The sequence below is a fragment of the Hypomesus nipponensis genome, chromosome 10, assembly GCF_054491055.1.
Source record: "Hypomesus nipponensis isolate SF chromosome 10, ASM5449105v1, whole genome shotgun sequence".
NCBI classification, from domain to species: domain Eukaryota; kingdom Metazoa; phylum Chordata; class Actinopteri; order Osmeriformes; family Osmeridae; genus Hypomesus; species Hypomesus nipponensis.
In genome coordinates, this window is record NC_140370.1 from 5256233 (window position 1) to 5276366 (window position 20134).

General features: G+C 47.3%; 2 protein-coding genes across 3 annotated transcripts in view; both read right to left on the reverse strand.

Annotated features, from left to right (window-relative positions):
- Window positions 1–3402: 3402 nt before the first annotated feature.
- On the reverse strand, window positions 3403–16210 carry npc1 (Niemann-Pick disease, type C1). 2 transcript variants are annotated; one of them, XM_084707950.1, is made up of 25 exons: window positions 16075–16210; window positions 14235–14363; window positions 13962–14068; window positions 13529–13701; window positions 13160–13327; window positions 12731–12980; window positions 12567–12649; window positions 12087–12457; window positions 11572–11798; window positions 11130–11230; window positions 10799–10901; window positions 10450–10639; window positions 9793–9975; window positions 9555–9669; window positions 9114–9241; window positions 8713–8847; window positions 7671–7760; window positions 7292–7482; window positions 6933–7048; window positions 6435–6564; window positions 6130–6312; window positions 5543–5774; window positions 5226–5339; window positions 4846–5008; window positions 3403–4604 (listed from the first exon to the last, which is right to left on the reverse strand). In XM_084707950.1, exons 1-25 carry the CDS (start codon window positions 16150–16152, stop codon window positions 4522–4524), a joined length of 3843 nt encoding a protein of 1280 aa, XP_084564076.1. In that variant the 5' UTR covers window positions 16153–16210; the 3' UTR covers window positions 3403–4521. The 2 variants fall into 2 exon arrangements, with proteins under 2 accessions (XP_084564076.1, XP_084564077.1); XM_084707951.1 differs by lacking the exon at window positions 5226–5339.
- Window positions 16211–16737: 527 nt separating this feature from the next.
- The window catches only part of egfra (epidermal growth factor receptor a (erythroblastic leukemia viral (v-erb-b) oncogene homolog, avian)), a 28875-nt gene continuing 25478 nt past the window's right edge, over window positions 16738–20134 (reverse strand). Inside the window, exons 26-28 of the mRNA XM_084707080.1 lie at window positions 19029–19070; window positions 18825–18921; window positions 16738–18350 (exon numbers count right to left, since the gene is read on the reverse strand). Coding sequence (XP_084563206.1) covers window positions 18007–18350; window positions 18825–18921; window positions 19029–19070 — 483 coding nt within the window. The 3' untranslated portion in view covers window positions 16738–18006. The remainder of the gene's footprint in view (window positions 18351–18824; window positions 18922–19028; window positions 19071–20134) is intronic.

The window sequence follows — 20134 nt, forward strand, 5'->3', positions numbered from 1 at the left end:
TCCGTTCACAAATGTAATTCATAGCCTTTTCCTGTCTCATTGCATCTCACTGACGAGTATATCACAGTACTAACAGTCCGGTAACCCAATCCTGTAAGACTTGTCAGATAAAAACTGCATGAGGTGTAACGAGAAGGGGCTTCCACTGCTTGGAACACAGCGAGCATGTGCCCGTGCCTCTGATGCAAGCTAAGCACCGTTTCTCCTGCAGAGAGAGAGACGGCGAGAGAGAGGAGCCACTCTCCTGGGCCTGACACAAATCTAAGGTAAACAAGGCCCGCAGTCACACCAGTCTCGTGCTGCCATCAAAACAAACAGCGCCACGCCTGAGCCTGGACACAGGGCATACGGGGCTTAGTGCCCTCCATTGACGGCCTAATTCCCCCCTCCGTTCCTCATAAAGGGGGCTATTGACAGCTCTTCCTGGGGTCCGCTTACACATAAGCGACCCTCTCATTGTGGAAATATTTGTATCGTGGGGTTAGGGCAAGCTCCAGTCTATTGCCTTTCCCTTTAAAATAACAACATTTGGCTGAAGCTGCAGTTTGTCCCCTAACCCTCATGATGCCGTGACTCAGGGGTTTTTCCCTGGGTCAGACCTCATCCTACTCGATGGTAGCGTGTAAACAAGGAAGTATGGGGAATGTTGTGAACGGGCTGCTATGTGGTGTGTTGTGGCTGTCAGGGGAGAAAGGACTCCCTTGGCTGATGTTTATCTGCTGCCGTGCACAGGACAAGCGTGTTACTGAACACACACATAGAAACATGGAGTGGAGAGCAGGTTTGCTGTGTTTGCCGGGTCTGGTAAAGGTTCGTCCATACCATCTGTGCTCGTTCCCATTCTGTGTTGTTACAGATCTCCCCTTACGACACCCTCAGAGAGGAGGGGAAAGCACGGCAAGTGGATCGGTGAATCTGATCCTCGCTCCATGTTTGAGATGGCTATCAAATCCCTTTTGTTCCATCCAAAGAGTGTATTTTGGCTTCAACTGACCCCACTGTAAGAGAAAACCAGTGACGCAAAAAGGACATAAGTGCCTCATACACTTATTTATTGATGGGACTTTGAAATCACTCTGCCCAATGCTCAAGCGGTTAATGCTCTGCCCTGAAAGTGAACTCAAGGACAACAGTAGCCAACGTGTCTATTTGCTTACTTGTTAATGAGGTTACATTAAGCGGGATGCCCTGGAAATATGTGGAAATATGTCTACTACTCAAATATAAGCGTTTGAGGGTTGAGTCATTGATGGATGATATACTTTGGAAACCTGTCTGAGTACAGGTTGTATTGTCCTATCTATGCCCTCAAACTTGGGACGCTTTTATTAAGCTTGATCTTTCGTCATTATAACAGTTGTGGGTACTGTTGTTGTGTGACCCATATGTGAATTCACAGAAAACCTGTCCACTCTTATAACCACAATATCCTTCAGAGTAAAATACATCTAAGATAAAGCAAACACAATTACTAATCGACTGTTTTCAAATCCCAAATAACCTTTGTATTTAAGTATTTAATGCAGGAACACAATCAACGGAAATGTACCTGTCACTGCTTGTACTGTAAGCTTGGTGGAACATTTATATAACCTGCTTTGGTGGGTTGCATGGACATCCTACCTTGTCCCAGCTTCTCTGTGGACAAGTTTGAGCCTGAAACAACATAAAAATGTATTGCTGACTACTCTTGAGTTCACTCGTTTAGAGACAAACAGTCTCTGAGGAAGACTAGATTTTGTTTACACTGAACTACAATATGGAACTGAAGGTTTTGTAAACAAGTTCTTTATGAATGCATCCACATATAATTATGTTTTCTTTCTATAAAGCATAACACTGTGTAAGCAGGTAGGTATAGCTAAGTAGTAGACCACATGAGTATGAATCTGGAGGTCACAGGTTCAAATCACACACTGTACAGTGCTTTGGATAAAATTGTCTGCTGAACAAGAATTTTATATATTATTATAAACCTTTTGTGCAAAACAAAATCACATATTTATTTGAGAATTCATAATCCAAGGTCACTTTCCTGCAGACCAGATCCAGAAAGAGCACAACCAAACTACTTTGACCTTGCACCTGAGAGACAGCTGTGTTTTTACTGTGACTCCTATTCACATCTGCATGTCTGATAATACAATCTGCACCTGTGGCTAAACCCAAGACTGGGGAAAAGCAGAAGGGATGCGAGCTACCATGTTGTTGCAAGGTCTTGTATGGATTTTCTCTGCTGTGTAATCCTAATATTGGATAAGAACCTACGGTATAGTAAAATATAGACAGGTGTTGAATTGAAAATGATTAGTTGGGTCATGTTTGAGGTCATGCAAAGTTTGGGAAACCAGTTCCAAATAACTGCTGTGGTGTGGTATAGTTTTTTACTAGTTCTGGCATGCCACTGTAATGTAATTACTGTTTGACAATTATTATAATTACAATGAATAATGTACATTTTCCCTAATATTTGAATTGAACTAACTGGAGATGTCAGGTTGGGCTTCATTGCTTCTATAATAAATACATTCAAAAGTATTAGAATTCACCTAATATGATGATACCTGACAGATTTGATCAACAATGGTATCAGATCTGGATCATTGTTTTAAGATATATATTTTTTTTACAATGACCAGTTGCATTAGCCACACAGCAGTGTTAACTGTTGCGAGGTATGAGCTGGTTAGTGAGTTTGGCTTCAGCAGTCGATATTGCGTGAGAGGGCAGGGTCAGGTGAAGGTCCGGAGAGAGGTAAAGCCACGAGTGCTTACATAACAGTATACCCCTCCAGTCCTCCCTCAGTGACACACACAGGGAAATTAATATTTGAATCACTCATCAGCTGTCCGCCAACAGAGAGATGGATGAATAAATCATGAGGTGGTGGTTATGACAACAAGGTTGGACAGAAGGCCAACGAGGGACTCTCCCGGGGAGAAAGACGGAGGTGGATAACTCCGGTTTGGATCGTTACTCTGTACAATGGATTCTAGAACGAGTGTGTGCGTTAAAGTCATCCATTTTGATTATGTTTAAAAGTTCTTAGATACAATTAGCCAAGAAATCCTTTAGTGCACAGTGTGGTAGAGCTGACCCATAGTCCATTAATATGTCAAAACAAATATTGAAAGGACCAAGAGTTCAGCCCCCTGCAGTGTGGACATATTGCAGAACCTCCTCCAGCACCACCTTCCAGATATGGAAAGTAGGTCATCGCCAACGCAGTTAGAAGAACCAGCCCCAGACACGATCGTCACAGCACTGTGAATGCTCTCTGGCACCCCCATCTGTTTCTTAAGTTTATGCACACACAGTTTCTGCAACCTGAGATCATGATGTGTTCATACTGTATAAGACCTTCTGAATGGTTTGCAGCGTTGTGAGTCTTTTGACACGGAACACGTTAGTAATGGTGTTTTATTTCAAATGTCACAAAAAAAAACCCTCTCGACGTGACCAAGAGGTTCTGCCGTTCTCTCACAAAGTTCCACATGTTAAAATGATTCAAAGGCTTGGGTTTCTACTTCACAACATTGTGATTCTATGTAGCTTCAATGCACAGAAATGTCAACAAAGCTTTATATATTAGTTTCATCAAGAGTCATGTAACTATTACTTCATGAACTAGGCTAAACCTTAGTACAAAGTAACATTGAGGTCCCACAGATATTTGTAACCAAATTCGTGACAGCACAATGAATAAACTGAAGCTTAGTGTAAAGTGTGCAACAATAGGAATGCTGCTGCCCCATGGCTCCTCAGGTCATACACAATGAGCTCTGGGTTACATTGTCACACAACAATCTCTTCACATAAAGCTGTCGTGATACCATCAGTGAAATGTTCACTTCAGTAACTGTTAATTACTTTTCCCCCCAAAAGTTCATTGTCTTTAACATTATTTGCTTGATATTAGTTATATTACAGTGTCTTCAGTACCGTATATACATCACTGATTATTTTATAATATCAAATTGTTGTACAAAAGAGTCATTTTGAGGAAGGAGAATCCTTTGCATATATCATCATCTCTACACATTCCAGTTAATACAATACAAAAACAAACATTGACTTTTTTTTTTTAAATTGTTACCCTTATAAGAATCCCAAGACAAAACAATTAATAGCATATAGATCTGACAGGCCACCTCTGTTGCCAGGGGCTCTGAATGATGTTCTCCTACACTACATAGGCACATCACTTCCTGTGTCGCTAGGGGAAAGCTATGCAATACTCACACTGTCCTCTACGGGGAGCTCCTGCATTACATACTGACAGAATGGCCCTGCAAGGCAGTAAAAAAAGAAGAATTCAACACAAACAAAAAACATTGGTATATTTCTAGGAGGAAGGGTTGGCCGAGGCGTCTGGCGCTGCCTGCTGTGTTCCTGAGTAGCGTCCCTGCACAGCAGTGCTGAGTGTGTCGGTAATGACAGACTGCTCGCGCCCGCACCCACACTCCCTCCCTGTGCACTGGTTCATCAACAGTCCTGCTCGCACTCCGGGCCAAGTAGCTTCTAGAAGTTGAGCAGGCGCTCCCGCTCCGTCCCGGCAAAGCGCTTGTTGGCGGCGAAAACCTTGGCCTTGTTCACAGAGGGGCCTGGCAGGAGGACGGAAAGGGTTAAGACTGACAGTTTGACTATTGAACCCCCCATTAAACGTTTGATGCTCGGTGGGCACAGTTGAACATTTATTTATAAGTAAATAATCCAGTATTATGTAAACACTTCCTTCAAAACTCAATGAAGTCATTCTACAGATTCTAAATGTATTAGTCGTTAACGTCAATAGGTAGGTGGTACCATGTGACTGAGTGGACTGGAAGTGTGTGTGTGTGTGACCTGCGTAGCTGAGCAGGACGGGGAGGAAGATGAGGCCGTGGGTGGCTCCCAGCAGCACCATGGCCAGGTACATGCGGAAGTAGAAGATCTGGAAGATCTGGGACTTGGACAGGGCCAAGATCAGGATGCCCCCAAACTTGGTCAACGTGATCCCACTGAACACCTGGCAACGACAGCACACCGGCACATATGATTCCCCCTCTGACCAGACCTTCTACTACTCAGATGTGTTCCTCTTTACAATCACAACGCTTGTCGATCTAAACGTGGACCACCCGTTGCCTAGTGGTATTGCATCATCTGCTGCGGGTGGTTTTATCCCCCCAGACACGCCCCAGGACGAGCCCTGGGGTGGGGTGAGGGCGGGGCCCCGGACGTACCGAGCTGCCCATGTTGGCCAGCGCCTCCTCAGCCCGCTCCACCCGGCTGCTCCTCACGCTGACGGAGAAGGCTCGCACGATGTGGCTGCAGAACTCCACCGAGATCCCCACGCTCTGGCACACGACACAGGGAGCAGGTCATGTGTTGCTGCTCCTCTACTCTGAATTTTTACTGCTTGTACAGGCCTTCAATATGAACTATCTAGTATAGAAATCTGTATTTCTGTTACATATATGTATAAAAAAAAACATATATATATATCCATTTTCTCCATTGGACACTTTGTGGGCCGGTTCTAGCAGGTTCCTCTGCTCACCATAACCAGGTTGACCAGCGAGACTGCGTTCAGGCTGATGCTCCACAGCCACATGACCCCGAACATGTTGACCAGGATCATGGCGATGGTGAGGCTGACCAGCGCGGCCGACCACAGCTCCAGGCCCAGCAGCACGGCCGACACCACGAAGATGGCCCCCAGCGACACGCCCAGGTTGAGCGCCGTGTCGTAGGCGATGGTCAGGTACTGCTCGTAGAACACGTAGAACACGCTAGAACCCATGGGGAGAGAGGGAGAGAGAGAGACCGAGAGAGAGAGAGAGTCAGCGCCCCCACCTTGTTGAAATGTACGCTGTGTGTAGGTTATCTTAAAGGACACCACACCCTCAGGAGGAAAACAAAACAACTGCATTTATGACACATGCATGCTTATCTATGACTCACCTTTCCACCTTTTATTGTGTTTTGAGGAACAGCTCCAACGAACTTTGAGTTCAGCTGGTTGCAAGCAAAGCAACTACAATCATGCCAATGGATCCACATAAACAAGTATGGCTTTTTACAGTTTTCCCCACTCAGAGCCAAACTCCAACCGGAGAACAGTGTATGGCGGTTAGTTTGGCTCACCTGTAGGGGAAGACCTTGTGGCCCATGGACGTGGTGATGTTCTGGGCCAGATCCCGAGCCATCTTCAAGGCATCGATGAAGTCCGGGGAGTCCTTCAGGATGGTGTGGTAGGTCATGAAGTAAGTCGCCCCCACAGAATCGTTCCCCAGCAGATCCACTGCTGTGCTGTAAGCTGCGTGGCCTCTGAAAACAAAAAACACGTCCATCTTACATGTACATTTCCTATCGACTTCCCAGGAGGGGGGGAAGATTCTGGAAACGAGTGTTCAAAACGCATGCGACCTCGACTCGGGAGGAAGAGTTACCCTTTTCCACACTTGACATTGGGGTTGTCTGACAAGAACATGGGGAGGAACCTCATGAAGTCGCCTCCAGTGGGCCTCATCTTCCCAGCGGGAGTCATGGGGCGGCAGTGCACGCACGACGGATCCGCCACTAACGAGGAGAACAGCAGACATGTTTACTGGAACGTCAACAACCTGCTTCACCGACCGCAAATCAATCCCACGAGCCCGCCGGGCCGCGTTCGTAAGCGCTTGCGTCAGAGACATGACTCGAGGTCAGGAGCGTTTCGCCATCGCCCAAACCGCATTTTCTATTTATGGCGCTGACAGTTCGAATCATCTCGAGAGCTTTGCGCAAGTGCAGGCTCACTCAAACCTAAGACATATCTCCACTCACGGCCTACTGGAGCCGAATTATTGGGCGTTACTATCAATGTCAGCTGTCAGGGTGTGCTGGTTTGTGTGTGAGGCGTGAGGACGTGCCCAGCGGCTGTGTTGACTCTGTGGGTAATGGTTTACCTGAGGCATTGCAGAAGGCCCCCGAGGAGTTGAAATATCTGCAGCAGCTAGACTGAGGCTTGACCCAGTCAAAGTAGTCATCCAGCCACGAGGACGGGTTGAAACCGATGGTCGTGCTGAGAGAAGAGGTTATCTTCTGTTAAGGACTTTTTATATACACACACACACACACACGTGTCAGAAGTTAGCGATATTATTTAGTGGTTAGAACTTGGAACTGTTCAGTTGATGATCAGAGCAAACCGACAACCACTTGACCTAATCTGACCCATTTTGGAGGTTTGTAGGTGTTTCAACACTGGGTCCAAAGGTGAAGCGACTTTGTGAGTGTGCGCGTGTGCGTGCGTGTGTGTGCTCACTAGTTGCTGATGAGCGAGGCGGTGTAGACCTGCTGGACCAGGGAGTCGTTGTTGCAGCCCACCCCTCCACACACGGCGTTCTGTCCTGCCAGGCTCACGTAGTCGTGGCCCTCCTCCACCACAAAGTACACAGGAGGACCTGTGTGCAGGTACTCACTCATGTTCTTAAAGTACTGCAGCACGTACGAGTCCTGGGTAGAGGGAGGAAGCAGGGGGGGGGGGGGGGGTGGAGGAGTTAGGATGTCCTGAATCCCAGTTGTAGGGCGTTCCAGGGTTAGACATCATGTGAGATGTTGGAGGGGGGGTTATGAAGGAAGCATGAAACGCACAACCCCTGTTTGTTTCGTTTGTTTGTTTGTTTGTGAGAAGAGGAACTCACATCAGGCATGGAGAGTTTCTGGTCCAGGCCGATCTCCACCTTGTTGATGACAGCAACGCTGAAGGACAGCATGCCCACAAACACAGCAACCTGGAGGGGGTGGAGGGGGGGGGGTTCAATCTCCATGGACAAACTCCAAAAATACATGACATGTTTAATGCAGCAAGTTAGGGTTTGAAATTGTAATAACGTTACGATAAAACCTTAAAGATGCTATAAAGTAATTTCCATGATTTGCTTCTCAGTACATTGTAAACATGTGAAATGAGTTACGCGAAGCCTGTGCAAAGCTCTAAACCTTTGTTGAACTGAAATTTAGAGTTAGACCGTTGAACAGTTTCTCACGTGTTTTCAGCTCAGGTTTAGTTTAGGCGGGGCAAAACCCAACCCATCTACATCACAGCCAACTATCTAAGTCAGATCACAGACGGTTTATATAACCTACATTCTGTTACTCAGCTGGTACAAAGTAATTAACGCACAAAAACACTCTGTTAGGTAGGTCTGTTTCAACTCATTTTCAGTTCTGCTTTACAGGGACTTCAATTTCAAATTTGGGAATTTCAAATGCTGCACAATCCTGGACTATGGAAGTTGACCCCATGAGTTAACCAGGAGAACTGTGTTGTAGTCAGTGTTGGGGAAATTAACTCAAGTTATATATTAGTTATGACTTATTATTGTTCAGTAAGAGTAGTGTGATTAAGTTACATTATGACTTTCTGTACAAAGTAATATTATTACTTATTATATTACTTTTACTACTTTTAGTCGGTAATATTTTGTTGGGGCACAGTTTGCATTTCACTTTAATGTTTCTCCCAATATCTTCAATGAAAGCAAAATAGTGTGTTAAGTCCTTTGTTGAATTCCTGCAGTAACTTGGACAAGTAACGCAAGCAAATAAATAAGTAACTGTAATAACTCAATGTCAAAAAGTAACGCGTTATATTACTTTGTTACTCACTTAAGTAATAATATTACGTAACGCGTTACCCCCCCAACACTGGTTGTAGAATAGGCATGCATGTGCGCCGCTCACCACAATAGGCCTGACCCACTCCTTCATGAGGAAGGGGGCGTAGACCTTCTTGAAGAAGCGGTAGAGGAATCCGTCAGTCTTCTCCTCCTGTCCTTCCGGAAGCTTCACGCAGCACAGGATGTCCAGGCGGTTCCCCTGCAGACACAGCAGAACGTGTCAAAACGCAGAGCGTGACGGCACGTATACAGTTCTATAGGAAGGAGACGAGAGCTGCCGTTCAGACCACTTCCCCAAACTCCAGACACAAGACTGTGTGTCTACTGACACTAGCAGCAGGGGGGGGGGGGGGGGGGGGGGATCTCACTCTCATCCCTCACCCCTACCCCGCCCGCATAGCCCCTCACACACCCTCTCTAAGTCTCCATCAGGGACTCCAGCCCCCAGCCCAGCCCCCTCCTCACCGCCTGCCTCCTGGCGTCCAGGCCCAGCAGGCTGACGAAGCAGCTGATCTGGAGCAGGAAGTCGATGAAGACCGCCAGGCCGGCGAACAAGGAGAAGGTCCTCACCGCCGGCATGGTGGACAGGGCTCCTGTGGGGAGGGGACACGCTCCGTCAGCGCTCTGAACACCACAAGCACACAGTCACCACCTCAACCCGTACCCTTTAGACTCTGGGTGTGGGGTATGTGCGTCTGAGTGTGTGGTAGAGCAAGAGAGGCAGAGAGAGAGAGGCAGAGAGAGAGAGGCAGAGAGAGAGAGGCAGAGAGAGAGAGAGAGGCAGAGAGAAAGAGAGAGGCAGAGAGAGAGAGAGAGAGAGACAGACAGAGACAGAAGCAGAGAGAGACAGAGACAGAAGCAGAGAGAGACAGAGGGAGAGGCAGAGAGAGAGAGAGAGAGACCTACCCAGGAAGAAGGCCACCGTCTCGGAGAAGGAAGAGAGGAGCATGCTGGGAGCCACTTCTCCAAGGATACGGCCGATCTGCTGGTCCAGCTCCTCCTGGGGCATCCTCTCGTCCCTCTGCACAGCCACACGCAAAAACATGACGGCACAGCGTCGGCACACGCATGCATATCCCCCTGTGTGTGTGTGTGTGTGTGGCAGGCCCCTGGGTGGAGCCGGGGGCCAGCAGGAGAGGGGTACCTGGTAGGTCTGCACGACGATGAAGATGTTGTCCACCCCCACGGCCAGCACAAGGAAGGGGATGACCTCGATGACGATGAGGGTGAGGGGCACGCCGGCGTAGCTGAAGATGCCCAGCGAGCACGCCACGGAGCTCAGCACGATCAGGATGCCCGCCACGCCCAGGGACACCTTCGAGTCCACCTGGTGAGGACACACACCAGCCACAGGGTCAACGCCGGGGAGGCGTCCGGGCTTCCCTCCCGAGCGACGACGTGAACGGTGCGGCGCGGAGAGCACGGCGCGAGATCAACGGTCACGTGTTCTTTATGATCCCACATGTTCCTCAGTATGCCGAGGGCTACTTCCTCGTATTCCAACTCCTGGAAGCTGTCAAGGAAGTCAGACTCGTTCTAGCTCCGCAGATGGATGTGAAGGGAAGTATTTGCATGGCTCGGGGGAAGCAGGCACCCGCCTTGCTTAGCCCTATGAATGGCTGCTGTACAAGTACACACAGCAAGAGCTGTCGCCCTCCCCACTCCTCAGAATAATAGCTCACCCTCTCGTCCTATACAGTCCTATACTGTTGGGCCGGGGACTCGACCGACACACATTCCTGTATCCTAGTGACTGGTTCGGCTTGAGTGTGTGGGTGTGTGTGTGTGTGTGCAGCCTCACCAGCAGTCTTCTCAGGCTGTGGATGTGTCCTAGGGCCAGAGAGATGTAGACAAACATGATGGCGTAGCTGACCACCACCGTGCTGAGGTCGCTCTCGCTCTCGCGGTTGATCTCGTCCTCGATGCTCCTCTCGGCGTTGAAGGCGAGCGTCAGGTTGGGGTTGTCGTACCCCTTCAGGAAGGAGATGAACCTGGGGGGGGGGGGGGGGGGCAGAGGGGGGCGCGGTCGGTACGGCAACCCCAACGACATGTACAGCGCATGGGGTGCGTGAACGTGTCCGTGCATGTTCGCGGGTGCGTGCTTGCTCAGTGTGTGTGTGGGGGGGGGGGGGGGGGTGATGGGAGCTCACTCTTTCTCCCAGGCCAGGGCTTTGCCCAGCCGGACGGTGTCGTTGTGGTAGTTGTTGACAGGAAACGTGATGACCAGAGCCGTGGCGTTGTTGTAGTTGGTGGCTACGGGGACGGAGAGGAACCGTGCGGTGAGTGCAACGCTCAGGGAATTGTACGGACACAGTTCCAGAGAGTTCCGATGGTGTACTGCGGGACTGCCCACGCAAACATTGGAGCGGGAAGTCGATGACCTCATGTTTCAGTATACACACACCACCACCCCCCCCCCCCCCAACCCAAAACTAAATGTGTTCCCGAATCATTTGACATGACGTTGGTTTGGAGACTAACCGTCATAGCCGCCCAGCGCCAGCCAGGGGAAGATGGGCCCTCCGAAGGTGCCCATGCAGGGGTCGTGGAGGGAGCTGGTGTCGTTCAGGGAGGCTGGAGCACTGGTGAGGAGACGGGGACAACAATCAGCAAACTGGCACCACAGTGTCACCGGCACATCTCTCACACACATAAGACATGGCATTGATGCCTGAGCTTCCTTTTGTAGACACAGAGAGACAGAGAGACAGACAGAGAGAGAGAGAGAGAGAGAGAGAGAGAGAGAGAGATAGAGAGAGATGCAATGCTCAGCAGACATTTCCCTATTCTCAACACCTCAAGAAGAGATAAAAAAAAAAAAAAATGGTTAGAGGAAACGAGAGACTGGTCTGCATATAGCCAGGTCATTTCCTGGCCAGCAGGTGCACTGGAGTGCAGCGGGACTTAGCAGAGGCATAGTCACCTGACACAGTAGAGGAAGTGGGTGTGGAAGTCAGCGAGGATATAGAAGCCATCAGTGACGAAGCGGTCCAGCTGCGCGTGACTGTTCTGGAAGTAATTGAGGACGCTGAGGATGGTGCAGTTGTTGTTGTAAGGGGCCAGGGGCGCCAGGCAGATGTCCTTCAGCGTGACCTTCTCCTCCTCGTAGTACGCCACCAGGCCTTCAATGGCCAGCTGCAGGTCCAACACCTGACCGGACATGGGGAGAGGGTGTCACAGTCAGCTGGGACGGCAGCAGAAATGTCACAGGGCATCCTTGTTCGTGACCTCGTCAACACCTCAAATCTTAGCTTCTTAAAGCACCCATATACACTTTTTTTTCTTTTTTTTTTAAATATATATACACATTTGGTCACTAAATGCGAAACGGAAGCCTTCTGCAGCCTTTGGCCATTTCTCAAGATTACTCAGAACAGAAAAAACAAACGTAGAAACTACAAACCCCACCAACCCCGCTGGGGCGGGCGTCTGCCTCACCTGGTGGAGGACATTAATATCCAGGATGGATTGGAAGGGGACATCCGGCCCCGGGAAGTAGGGCTCGTAGAGAAAGGTGGCGTTGACGCTGGTGGTGATGATGATCTGCTCTGCCCGGAAGAAAGGTCCAAAGTGGCTGTCGAAGTACTCCTTCTCCTGGCGTGCCTGGCTGCTGGGAGAGGACCACAGCTCCACGGGGTCCGTGGTGATTTGCATGTAGGCCAGGCCCCCCGAGCAGGCGGACACTAGGACCAGGCTGCTCAGCACCACCAGGAGGGGCTGCCGCACGCAGAAGGAGCCCCAGCGGGCGAAGAGGAGGCGCAGCGCGTTCTCAAAGCGCTCGCCCAGCGTCTCGCTGCACGACGCGTCGACTGAAACGGCGGGAAAAAAAGGGGAACGTTTAGGGGGTCAGGGCCGCTGCATCGACCTGTTCGGGGTACACCGCGGTTTAAAGGCCTTGTTGCTGAGCGGGGGGAGTACCTTGGTCGATGCTTTCGTTGTTCAGGGACAGAGGGTTGTTGCTGTCCAATATGGGCCCATACTCTGACATGACTGTCCTTTTCCTGAACCAATAAAAGCCAGAGGAGCCATGGTTAGAACAGCAAACTCAAACTCAAACTCAAGCCTTCAAGGCCCTCCCTCACCTGTAGCCCCAGGCGCCGACCGCGGCCCCGGCAAAGAGGAGGAGGAAGGCCATGTAGGAGATCCACATGATGACCACCATGGCGTCCATGCCCAGGATGGTCCAGGGCGGGGGGAGGGGCGGGGCGACGGGCGTGGGGCCACAGACGGCGCTGCAGTCCTGGCAGGCGCAGGGACCCGAGCCGTCGTCCAGGACCTGGGCGCAGTCGAACGTGGCGTTGTTCATGGGCGTCATGTTGGACACGGGCACATCTGCACAGTCAGTGGGACAGGGGTGGTGGTTAACCCTATACTCCCAAAACAAAGCTCTTTGTTTGTTTGTCGTTTTTTTTGAAAGACACACGGTACATACAGGTCTTCCACCTGAAAGACGTACTTGTACTTTTTGCATTCCTATTCACATAGGAGGCGGCCATGTTCAAGACTTTTACCTGAGAAGATGGGGTCGATGGCGAAGGGGCTCTGCCCATTGCTGGTGTCAAACATGTACTGGATCCAGTTTGTGGGGGTACATTCGCTGGCGTCCTTGCCGCACAGCAGTGAAAGAGCCTTCACGTTGCTCGACGGGGCTTGGACGTCCTTACACGCGTTGTACATGGCTGCCAAATTGAAAAATACATTTTTAACCTCCACACATACAACTTCCCCTTAGCACTGACTAAACCGTTCTTCTGCTGAATTTCACGCCGAGCTTCTCCACGCAGCTTCTCAAATAGAACAGAGGTTATTCAAAGATGGCTGACGGTGACCCGAAACATTGCTTGGGGTGTGACACTTCCTCTCACTCCGACGGACCTCACCGTTAGCAAATGTCTCTCCGATGTAGTACTCCACTTCCACCACGTTAGACTTGTTGGCAGCGCCTGGGTCTGTGTCCTGGGTGATGTTGATGGCCTTGATGAAGTCACCCTGGTGGGGGCTGCAAGTCAGCTCACAGAACAGGTTCATCAGGTTGTAGAAACAGGCGGGGCAGCTGCATGGAGTTCACACAGAGCAGGGGGCGCAGAAGACACCATGACATTGCAACGGTCAACCATTAAACCAGAAACGACCGTAAAACGGATCTGCATTTGCTGAGTGGGCTGTTTAGACGAGGCCAATTCTGTCAAATGTATTCATAAGATGGTACAATTATAAAAACTGTAAACACCTGGCCAGAGGCTTGAAAACTATTGATTAGAACAGGAAGACAGGCTGAGGTTGGCACTGACACATGAAGGCAGGATTTCGTACCGAGACAGAAACTGAAGGGGCAGCTGGAGACTTCCTTTGAGTGTGCGGAGTTGTTGGCCATCACAGCACAGACTCCGGTTCCCATAGTTATACCCCGGACACAGCTCCTACACGCCCACAAACAGGACAACCACTCACATCTTTCCTTTGACTTTATGGTGAAAGGTGGAAGACAATGTCGCCAAGCAAACAAATAGGATCAAACTTCAAGAAAAGGCCCCCGCTACAAATGAGATGGCAGATATATGCCCTCCTCGTTGTCGGTGAGCTTACATTGAGCAGTTCCTCGTCCTCTTGTGGGAGCGGGATCGGCGGGCCAGTGTAGTTGCAGTTGTACTTTTTCCCCTGGACCTTGGCGGACTCCCCACACTCCCCATACCACACACAGTGCTGGGCTTGGACCTAAGAGGGAGACCGCAAAACAGTATGACCACTGGTTGGGAAAGCTAGAATCTCTATTTGAGGTCGTTTTCAGAACGGCATTGATCAAATCACAAATTATGACATATTATCAGGTGAAAACTTACATTAGGTCTAACACCAAGCTATCAAATCAATAACATCATAATTGCCCTCTTAGCCACCTTAAGGTGTACCCGGGTTTGTGCTTATTATTAGCCAAGATACTGTAGTCAAAACCAGTTCTACTACTGAGGAAATGTCCTGGAAAGATGGGATACACATTTCACAATGTTTATTCTCAGGTTTCTGGAGACAATCGGAAATTGATACTCTCATGATTTTGGTTAGCCTGCTTTAAAAGGCCAGGTGGTTTTCAGACTACTCTTTGTTCCACAAAAAAAGTTAGAGATGTGTCCCAAGGGGCCTTGAGTTCTGTCTAAGAATAAACATTCACTTCCTCTAAATCATGTTCATGATTCATGTTGAGGTCCTCGAGGAAAAAAGTGTACAAATCCAATTTAGACATTTGTACACTTTTTTTTTCTTCTGAAAGGAGTTTGATTCTACAAACTGTTTCATCCTTCTCTGCTTGTTCCTGAATTACAGAAGCACTCAGTCTAAAATAATTAACTTTTTGCAAAACTTTAGACTGCCGTCTACAAACTGGGGTGTTCGAGAACTTGTATCCACTTAATTTTCAGTGACAAATACACAGTAATCGCACGATTATGAAATGGATTATGAATTGGATGCCACAAGACAAACGTTTGTCTTGTGGCATCCAATTCATAATCCATTTCATAATTTCAAATTCAGTAGTAGTTTGTCACAGTTTAACGCTGCGGTCTATACAAGTGTCCATCCTCCCCCACCCAGCAACATGCTTGATGAGTAAGCTGCTTCGGAGAATCACAAAACCTTAAGCTCAATTATTTCATTAGCTAACCTGTGTAAAGAGACGGCGGGATATTCCACTAGCTACTATACAGTACTCCTAGTACTCAATTTCCTTTATTACGGTTGCCTGTGTCACGCGAGGAAGTGATATAATCAAAAACAGATGGAAATTGCTAGGGACAGTTGGAATAACCATTAGAATTGCTGTTCTAACCAGTCATGCCAGGATGTCTACTGTACATGTATTAAATACTTTTGACATTTGATAAGATGTGGACCACATTTCAACTACGATAATGTAACCGTCGACTTATAAATTGGGTAACAATGACCCTTTCAATTATACTAACAGCTAGTATCATAGAAACCTACAAGTAGCTTGTTGATGGTTATAGAGTTGTTTAGCGTTGTCTAACTTGACATGGAGGTTTTAGCAGGATGATGAGATGTGCCTCATTTGCTGCCTACGTTTGCCAGCCTGATTTGCTTAGCTTGCTATCTCAGACAGAGCTCACATCACATGATTAAAACTAAGCGTCGTTATATCATGATCCATTTGCCCAGTATTTAATCCACGCTATCTGAGTGTAAATTTGACATTTATTATACTCTTCCCTCCTTGTTGCGCGTTAAGGAGCTATAACAGAAAGTTTATCAGAACAACACAGTGAGTCTGACTCAGAGCACTGAGAGGTAAACTTGATAGCAAGCTACAGTAACATCTAACTAGTGCTACCGTGCTAGCTAGCTACCTAGCAAATGGGTTAGCCAACACACTGTTTTATTTATCGTTTCATTATTGATATTCACTTACCCATTGATATTGCCCCTCTATTATAATTATCAGCAGGAAAAACAAAGAGAAATGTGTTCTCTGTGATAAGGGTCCCATCCCTCTTTTCAAAATACCTACACTGACAGTGCAGTGACGTTGCGACACCGCATAAAACATTTCCTGTTATTGCCTTTCTCTTCTTCACGAAAACAAATGAACTTTTTAGTGTGTCTGCTGCCACCTATTGGACATCAGCAATTCTAACATAAATTATTTGTTTATTATAAATATGCCAAATAAAGACAAATATGTCTACTAAAATATGTATTTTTAGCCAAATTTAAATGGGAATAAAATAAATTTCTTAGACGTTTGACAGTTTAAGATCTTGACAAACAATTACAGTTTTAAAGCCTTTACTGGACAGATAAATCAACTAGTGTCATGACATGATTTATTTATGTTTGTTTGTCCATCTGTCTTGGAATGCCTTGTTTACATTTTCAAATTGGTTGTCTAACTTAATCTTTCAGAGGGACTTCCAAAGCCAACACCAGCCTCTTACAGTAACTGGTTATTCCACTGACTTTTATTTGTCCATCCATTTGAATGATTATTCATGAACCCTATTGTTCTAAATTCCAGAAGTCGACATTGTATAACTGCACGACCCATTGCAAATATTTAAACACAAGAGACAGCTCAATAAAAAAAGAACTTTTATTCCTTTCCACCAAGAAATGAAATCATTACAATTCAAGAAGTGCATATTTATGTATAAAGTGGCAAGACTGTTCTAGAGAAGGAATGATAGAATAAGTTCAAAGTGTCCATTTGAATATATATAGTACACAGTATTATCACACACATGTTATGTACCTGTGTCACATCTGCAATGGTACTGTAGGCTCACAAATAGCAACTATGTTCCTTTAAAACTAGGAAAAAGATTCATATTTAAACATCCTGTCCCTGCAAGAGTACATGACTTCAAAGCACTGAGCTGATCAATAGAAGTTGAGTCAGTACTTAAGACTGTACAAAATGGCAACAAGCATCGAGACCATGTTAATGTTAGAGTCTGACATACACACACAGAGGTGCCCTAGTGATGCTATTTCTCTGGGCCAATGCGTCTCATCTGGGCATCATAACATTTGCTTTGGAACCCTCAGCAGGGCCACGATAGGCTCACTAGACCTCTCTGGATCAGTTCTGTCATTTCTCTAAAGCTCCTGGTTCACCAAACTCAATGGACCAGCCCAGCCTGTGTTAGACTATGTGGTTTTCTGTAGACACCACTCATTCACATGTAGTTGCAATATTCACGGTCTCAAGTCCCGTCAAGTCCATACATCTACCTGTAATGCAGGAGCAACACACTTCCACCACTGTTTTCCAGTCACATATCTCATTTCTACATGTACCATTACTGTGTGGTTGGGTAAGCTGCCACATTCATCACGTACAACAGAAAGTCTGACATTCATTGCACCATCTTGTCTGGTAGTAGTGTCTCAACTAACATATTCACATCACAGCATTCTGTGCTACATCGTGACTGATTAACCATTTCTGACAGCGGGCAATCTGAAAGTATTGTGCTGTACTGTATATGGTAAGCCTAATTCAAATAAGTAGTTTTAGTCCTCCAAACACACTCAGTTCCAAGCAAGAATTCAACCATTCAACCACATTTGACAGTCTGTCCATATAGGTTTGATAAAAGGCTTTGAAATGAGAGTTTGACAGTACACATCTTACAACATGTGAATGAAATTGAAAGCTGCACGGCTCACTAGAGACGTTCAGGCAGGGATAATACAGTATACTGTATAACACAACAGAGCTGTTCACAATACCACAAGCCCCTCCAAACCAACACATTCTGCCCTATCCAAACAATATGGAGAGCATGCCTCGATGACGCTTTCCCACCCCTCTGGGAGTTGTAGTTTCTGAGAGGAGGCATCAGTTTGGGCCCAAGTACTCTGCGTTCTCTGCAGCTGGGATGTGACCGTTGGCGTGGGTCTTGAAGGTGGGGGTAAAGTCCTGCTGGTAGTCTGGGTTGTCCATACTGTTCTGAGGCTGGATTGTCTGAACTTTGTGGACTACAGAGCTGTCAGAGGTGGGGGCCAGGAACACAGGCTGGAGCTCGTTCAGGTACTCTGGCCCATCCGCTCCAACCTTAAAGCAGTTCAGGTATTCTGTCTCTGTGTCGTCTGAGGAGATGGTGGGGAGGAGGCCACGAGGGGGGCCAGGGTGCTGATACACTGGGTTCAGCATATCTGACACCCCATTTTGGTTCATGTAGTCTGGGGGAGGGAAATATTTGAGTCAGGAGAGGGAGCAAGGGTACCAACAGTTGAGTAAAGCCCTAAACAGCAGTTAGGTTCAGGGAAAAACACTGTGTGTGATGAGTTATTTTGTAACCTTATGCTTTTTGTACAATACAGGCGTGTGTTTGTTGGAGGCTGATTGATGTATTGTCTTTAGTTACTTATTTAATCTTATACAGCAGGTACCTTCCTGTACATATTTGCCTAATCCAGTTTCCTTTGGGATGATACAGCTATTTTATCTTAAATGCAGGTAGCCAGCAGACCTACTGTACATACATGTAGTCCAATATACTGATGACAATGATGCACTACTGTCAATGTCCAGTAGATGGCTCTTTTCTCCACCACGCAAATTAAAGAGAGTGCTCAAGATAAAAAATAATGGTACTCTAGACAATCGCACAACACCGTGAGTGGTCATCAGTGGTCGAGGTTCTTAATACTTGCCTGGGGCTGGTTGGAAGGCCTGGTTTAAAAATCTGTCTGTGGGATCAGGAATATAGCGAAGGACCATGCTGCCATCTCTGACGGGGAACAACCCATTCTGCAAAAGATGAGATCATGTTATCCAAGGTACTGTTGTGTTTGTGCAGGAGAGACACTGAAGAGAGAGTGTGTTTGTGATTGTTTGTCTAAACATCTCTGACTTACCCCGTTCCTGCTGTGGCATGTTCCAATACTGCTGTTCAGGCTCTGCAACACATGTTCAAATGTGTCAACAACAATCACATCCAATAAGATCTTTGTTGCAGAAAAAACACAGATGTGTATTATTTTACCTGAATGACAGGTCAGTGTTAAATTGGCTATCAACTTCAGAGATATGCATGGAAGATGGGCCAAAATTGAGAGATTGACAAAACAGCCGAGGCAAAGCAATTATTTTCAATAGACAGAAGAGAGAATCGAACGGTAAATAAGCAACCATCTGTAAAATCCCCCGGACCATAAAAGGCTGTGTCTTGGCAGTGGTATTACATCAGCAGGTTTCTCCTAAACTGCCGTCTTATTCTGCCCAAAAAAACATTAACAAGTGCTGCAGTCTGCAAAGGTAATCAAACTTGAAAGGTTTTGGAGCAAGCAGGCTTTCAGAGGCAGGCATGGAGCCCAGACAGAACTCTGGCTTCTCGCTTCCTCACAGACAGACAGATAGAGCAGAGGATTTCTTCTTCTCTCCACTGCCATTATTTATAGGACACCTGGGAGGAAGCGGGGGTGAGGTGTGTGTGTGTGTGTGTGTGTGTTAGGGCGGGGGCGGGGGGAAGGGGGGTCAGTCCTCACGGTGACAGTCAACCAGAAACTGAGGGATGGGGGGTCAACCTGGTTCAACCAGGTAAAACCACCCACGTGGAGCAAGATTCAATTCCCTCCATTTCCACCGCCACCATATGTTTCTTGTGACTGAATTTCACTGCAGTGGCAAATAAGTCAAGGCATCAGCAGGGCATGTATCAGCATGACCTCCAGGCAACTGTCAGGCACAGGGTTGTTGGGTTTCATCCAAAAATGTGAATCCAAAAATGTGAATGGATCCCAGTACCAAATGAGCCAGTAACTTAACTCTCTCATGATCTGCACAGCTTCATTAAAAAGGTGATATAGTAGATACATACAAAACTGAACAGGAGTACATTCATTTATTTGACCCGCTGGGAATGTTGTCATTTCCTCCACTTCCTGTCGTAAAAGGTGTTTCAAAAGCATTTCTCCAGTGCTAAAAAAAACAGTTGTAGGCTGAGCGGGTGACGAGTGGGGGG

Excerpts from the sequence above, each read along its gene's own strand:
- npc1 (XM_084707950.1), bottom strand. The coding sequence starts at position 16,152 with ATGGGACCCTTATCACAGAGAACACATTTCTCTTTGTTTTTCCTGCTG. Across the intron at positions 8,848-9,113 it reads TGGACGCCAGGAGGCAGGCG|GGGAACCGCCTGGACATCCT; the intron begins GTGAGGAGGGGG and ends CTGTGTCTGCAG. Across the intron at positions 5,775-6,129 it reads CACAAGGTCTTCCCCTACAG|CGTGTTCTACGTGTTCTACG; the intron begins GTGAGCCAAACT and ends CATGGGTTCTAG.